This window comes from Anarrhichthys ocellatus, unplaced genomic scaffold (genome assembly GCF_004355925.1).
Source record: "Anarrhichthys ocellatus isolate YVR2014 unplaced genomic scaffold, GSC_Weel_1.0 scaffold11, whole genome shotgun sequence".
In the NCBI taxonomy this organism is placed as follows: Eukaryota; Metazoa; Chordata; class Actinopteri; order Perciformes; family Anarhichadidae; genus Anarrhichthys; species Anarrhichthys ocellatus.
The window spans coordinates 10752194-10757542 of record NW_022280041.1 but is presented as its reverse complement, the minus strand read 5'-3'; the positions used below and the strand labels follow the sequence as shown (position 1 = coordinate 10757542).

Here is a 5349-nt window from a genome sequence, read left to right as displayed (position 1 = left end):
ACACACACACACACACACACACACACACACACACACACACACACACAGAGTGCCTTAAAAGAATAATATTACATGATAGATTTCTGGATACTGAAGTGTAAATGTTTCAAACTGTGACCCGTAGCTCCAATTTGGAGATGCAGTGTGCAAAGTGAATTGCCTAGCGCAGTTTTAATGACCAGAAACATGTTTCCCATCATTCACTTGCAAACAAGTGTATGAAGTGTACCATGCTCTGGTCGGGGGGCACAGTGGCGTGGTGCTTCCTGATACAGTGGTCCTGGATCATCTCCTGCAGCCCTTTGTGGAGGCTCTCGGAGCGCAGCCAGTGTCGCCTCTGGCTCTGCAGCTTCTGCTCAGCCTGGAATAAAGCATCTGTAAGTGCTCACACAAACACAAACGCAAAAGCTAACACACTCAGACCCGAGCACGAGGAAACGGGTTCCATCTCTGTGATTGCAATTCTTACTGGTTACCAGTGGAGATCGGTAAGTCATAGACGACTGTGTGACTAAATAGGAAAACCTTCTTTCTTCGTTTGGTCTAACTTAAGTTTAGTTTGAATTGCATCATGTAATACATCCATCCTGCAAAGCAAGAAGCTTGTATGTTAGTAACTGTGGAAGGTAACGTTGTTGTTTTTTGACCTTTTCCAGCTCTGCTTTCAGTGAGACCGTGAGTCCATTCTGGTCCACATGTTGAGACAGGGTGGCCAGGAGTTTACAGAACTGAGGGTTCTGGGTCAGATCCTCCTCTGTGATGTCACACAGAGGCAAGGAGGCAAGAACTGGGCGGGAGGACAGTAAATACAGCAAACGTGTTATCAATGGCCAAACCAAAGCACTGACAGGACATTCACAACAGAAACGTACAGCAATCCAACTTCAATCAAAGCTACTATAGCTCCTCTCAAACGCAGCATATGCTTTCATATTTAACTGCTTAGAAAATCGTATTACTTTGGTTTTTGGGTATAAATAAGCAATATGTTAGGACGAGGTTATTCCTCTCTTATCTTATTATAAATAAAGTTTCAAGCCACAATATGCATGTATCACATGGAGTTAATAGTCTAAGCAGCAGCTAAGGTTACATTAAGTTCGTAGCTAAACTTGTTTTCTTACCCTGTTGCTGCAGGCTGTCACCCTTCAGTAGCGATGAGACATGTGTGGACTCGGGACCGGCGGACATTCTCAGCTGAACTGTGTTTCTTATTAACCAAGAAACTTATCGTATTTTTTGGATTTCTGAAGACTTTTCTCGCTAGCTGGTAAACGCAACATGAAATGCGTACTTCCTGAATCAAGTTGCGCGCGCTTGAAGGAAGGGTTCCTATTGGTTAAATGAGCCATGTGGTCAATACAACCGAGCTCCGCCCCTTCTGCCTCCTTTCGAGAACTGCATGCCACTCGCGGGAGCGCGCACTGCGAAAGCGAAAATTAAATGTAAATTTTTTTTAAAGAAAAAGTACCGTTTAACAAAAACATAATCTTCGTTGTAATGAGTGATAATAAAATATGTATGTTGTCTGTATTGAATTTAAATTAAAAAAATGATTCCATTCATAGTTTCCCCAAATTATACCAAACCTTGGCATAACATGGCGCAAAATAATAAAGTTTATCATCAGACTGCATCTTCAGAGTAAAGCTTCATGTCAAAATCAGTCAATCAACATGATGTGTTAAGTATTATCTTATCACAGCACTTCAGCAGGAAGGTAAAGATAATTCCCAGGGTGTGTTGTATACCTTTGGTATGTTCAGCTCCCCGGGTCTCAGCTTGGATCTGTATCTAAAACTTCTTGTGGTTCAGTTTGGTGAGTGCTCCAAATCCTTCCACCAGATGGACTAAGAAGACAGCTTTTCCTCTACCAGAGAGGGCGTTGTCTCAGCCATGTGGGGTACTCATGCACAACCATTACAGCAGCCATGCCTCTAACATATTCTTTGAGTTGTGAATTAATTTCATTCATCAACACAATTGTGTTTCTTGAGTTATGCCAGTTCTGGGATCGGGTAGTTGTAATGGTGAAAAGTCACTCTGCTGTTCTCATCCAGATTCCTGAATTCAATCCACTCTGTCTTAATCCAAACATGGATTTTCAGATTTTGTTTTATAGTCAGCCAAATCTGAGTCCTGGTAGATTATTGTGAATCCAAAATATTATAAAACTGAAGAATTTACCCCCAAAAAAGCTTTTCCTAATGATGTAATAGATGTTGAGGGACATCAATAATGTGGGCTGGAATTTGTGATAAATGGGCCCTGGGAAAAGAAACATGTTCCCTAAATCAGGGGTTCTTAACCTTTTTGACCTCGGGGCCCAACTTTTCAAGTACAAAGTGTCCCGGGGCCCATTCAAATATTAACACTATTAGTTAAACTAATTGATCTCACTCTTGGTTTGATTTGTATTCAATAACTATATTGTTACCTGTTCAACTCCACCCCTATTTTGGAGCAAAACTGCCTAAAATGACATACCCAAATTAAAATGGCTGTAGCTTCTGAACCACTGTGACTATATGCATCAAAAGTGTCAGAAAACCTGTAGGTCATACAGAAACAGAGCAGTGGGCCTTTGGAGTCAGTAAAAATTGAAGATTTTTGTCCGCATAAAATAAAAAAGTATAAATAACTGCCTGTGGCTGTATCTGTACAGGTAAATGACAGTATATGGCTGTAACTACACTATCAGTGAACAACTGTCTCAAATTTGAAGATTGGACAAAGTATGACGATTCTACAGTGTTTCTTCCATGAAGAGATCCAGGCGGAGCTCTAAAAGGATATTTGGAGACCCAAATGGACACACGGTAACCAAATGATATTCTGACACACTAAAGGTGTTTCTCCCTTTATATTTTGATATTATATTATTTTCCTTTTATTTTTAGCCTTTGCAAATTGCAAAAACTATACAAATATGGTTGATGATGTGGTATGTCAGCAGTGGACTTATAATGGCTGCGGCTGAATGAACGATCAAGTATGAGAATAGCTCAGTTATGCAAGGTTATACGTTGGTTGACAGCTTATAGAAGAGGAAGATAAGGTTTGTACTTTAAGTACTAGCGTTTTCTGAAGCTACTAGCTCCATGGTAACATCCGCTAGCACATTGTTGGGTCTGTAATGTGTATTTTTCCGTCGAAATGCTGCAAGATCCGACTTGCAGCGGTTATGGCGACTTTGGACAGTGTGTGTTTGGGCTGCTTTTGTGAAAAATCCATAAGAAATGAAAGGAAATCGATGATTTCTTTGCAAAGATGAGGGTTTTGGGCATGCTGGGATACCAAACACGGCCATGTTTTGTGACGTAGATTGCGCAAGCAAGCCGTAGGAACGGAACGGAAGGGGAGGGGATCGAGGACGCCGGCGTCCTCGCGGAGTTGAACAGGCAAAACCCTTGTCAAATAAATGAGATGATACAATGTGATGATCACAAAGACATTTATTTATCATGTGTATGTAAACGTGCATACACAACCAGAAGCCCAACAGGCTTTCCCACGAGCGTTGGATGTTACTCATATATATATATATATATATATATATATATATATTACTCATTAAATGATTTAACACTGATGCCCTCTAGTGGTTAAATCGTGTAAAGTTTCTGACTCATTCAATGATATAACACTGCTGCCCTCTAGTGGTTAAATCGTGTAATGTTTATGACTCATTCAATGATTTAACACTGCTGCCCTCTAGTGGTTAAATCGTGTAATGTTTATGTACCCAGCATGCAGTTCGGCGGTGAAATTTTATAAATGTACAATTATTAGTGTTACAAATTGTTTATGTGTCACAGACTGTTGTGTGCTGTTGTGTTTTTCTCTGTTAAAGAGCATTAGTTGTGGGTTGTTAATTGTTGTGTTATAAAGTTATGACCATGACTAGGGTTCCCTCTCAATACATATAAGACAACTAGCGCTAACCACTGTGCATTAGCAGTAAAGAATACATTTAGCTGCCTGTTGAAAGCAGACAGCAGTTGTTTTACCTAAGCACCGGTATAATGGTGTGTGAATAATTCATATCATACGGGAAATTAAAACCGGTATACTTCCCAGCTCTAGTCTTTATTATAGTTTGGACAATTTTGTACCAATATTTGACGGGCCGGATTAAAAAGCCCAACGGCCGTTGTTTGCCCATGCCTGGGCTAGCGGCTAGCTGAGTGTCTTCTGCTTATTGTAGCTTGTTAAACAACTGACTGACGCATTACCGCCACCAGGTGGTGGGAAGCTATATTATAGCTGAGCGTCTCATGGAGAACAGTAATATCTCTGGTGTCTTCAATTGATAACCTATGCGGCCCTCGCGGCCCACAGGTGCAAAACTGAAAGTTTTTTGCGGCCCTCTAGGTGGCCCCATGGTTAAGAATCACTGCCCTAAATCACACCCTCCAGTCTTTTGGTGTCTCTCATCGTGTTTTGATGCCGTTCAGGATTCTCTATTTCCTCAATATCATTTTAGATCTGATATTTTCTTGTCCTTGGCTCCGGACATCAGCTGCCAACAGCATGGCCAATTGTTGCTGTCGGTGTTGGCATGTAGAAGATTTGAGAGAACTTATTGAATTTCCAGGCAGAGGCAATATTGCTAGCAGAAGTTCACTCTTGTTTTGCTTTGGCACAGGTCATTGAAGTTTTTTTATTCCTCTCTTTTTGTTTTTTACTGAAGAAGATTTGTTACACTTTTGTCTGCCCCTTGCTGCTGTTCAAAGAAAATTAAATCAAAGTCCAGTGGGAAGTCTGGAGCTAACCAAGGGGTAAGTGAGGTAGGGGGAGGAATGGGGCTCACAATTACAATTATCATATAATGACCAAATATTATCAGTACCTGAAAGTTGATTAGAAGAGTTTACATGATTGCCATTTATTGGGTCTCTGGCTGCTGCGTCCAAAGACAATCACCTTCCTGCTTTTGTCAATAATATCTATTCTAAGCCTTTGTTATGCATAATGATACCAGCTGTTTCTATAAGATTGGTTAGATATAAAACAATGAATTGAGCAGGTAATCATCACATTCTGTTACATCCATATTGATTCTGGGGATCCCCAACTGTGAGTATTTCTGTACAGTGTGGCTTTCCCCGATGACCTCTGGCCTCCTCCATGTGCTTCTCTCAGCGGTTTCCTCGCAAAGGTCCTTGCCCATGTCTGGTGTTTTTGGTGCTGCATTCCTGGTGTTATGGAACCCTAACATATCTAACTTTGCCCACACAGTTGTATACCTCCCTGTACTACTTTTGGGTCATGCACATACAGGAAATTTGACTTTCTTTTGTTGCATCTCTCGGAATATACTCATAGAAAATAACAACTAGGACAGGG

General features: G+C 40.9%; 1 protein-coding gene across 1 annotated transcript; it reads right to left on the bottom strand.

The window, feature by feature from the left end:
- Positions 1-7: 7 nt before the first annotated feature.
- Positions 8-1302, bottom strand: haus4 (HAUS augmin-like complex, subunit 4). Its single transcript, XM_031851546.1, has 3 exons — positions 1125-1302; positions 648-787; positions 8-361 (listed from the first exon to the last, which is right to left on the bottom strand). Exons 1-3 carry the CDS (start codon positions 1189-1191, stop codon positions 197-199), a joined length of 372 nt encoding a protein of 123 aa, XP_031707406.1. The 5' UTR covers positions 1192-1302; the 3' UTR covers positions 8-196.
- Positions 1303-5349: the final 4047 nt, after the last annotated feature.

Coding starts and splice junctions, on each gene's coding strand:
- haus4 (XM_031851546.1), bottom strand. CDS start 1,191: ATGTCCGCCGGTCCCGAGTCCACACATGTCTCATCGCTACTGAAGGGT. Junction 788..1,124: donor TGACAGCCTGCAGCAACAGG/GTAAGAAAACAA, acceptor CCTCCCGCCCAG/TTCTTGCCTCCTTGCCTCTG. Junction 362..647: donor TGAAAGCAGAGCTGGAAAAG/GTCAAAAAACAA, acceptor GCTTTATTCCAG/GCTGAGCAGAAGCTGCAGAG.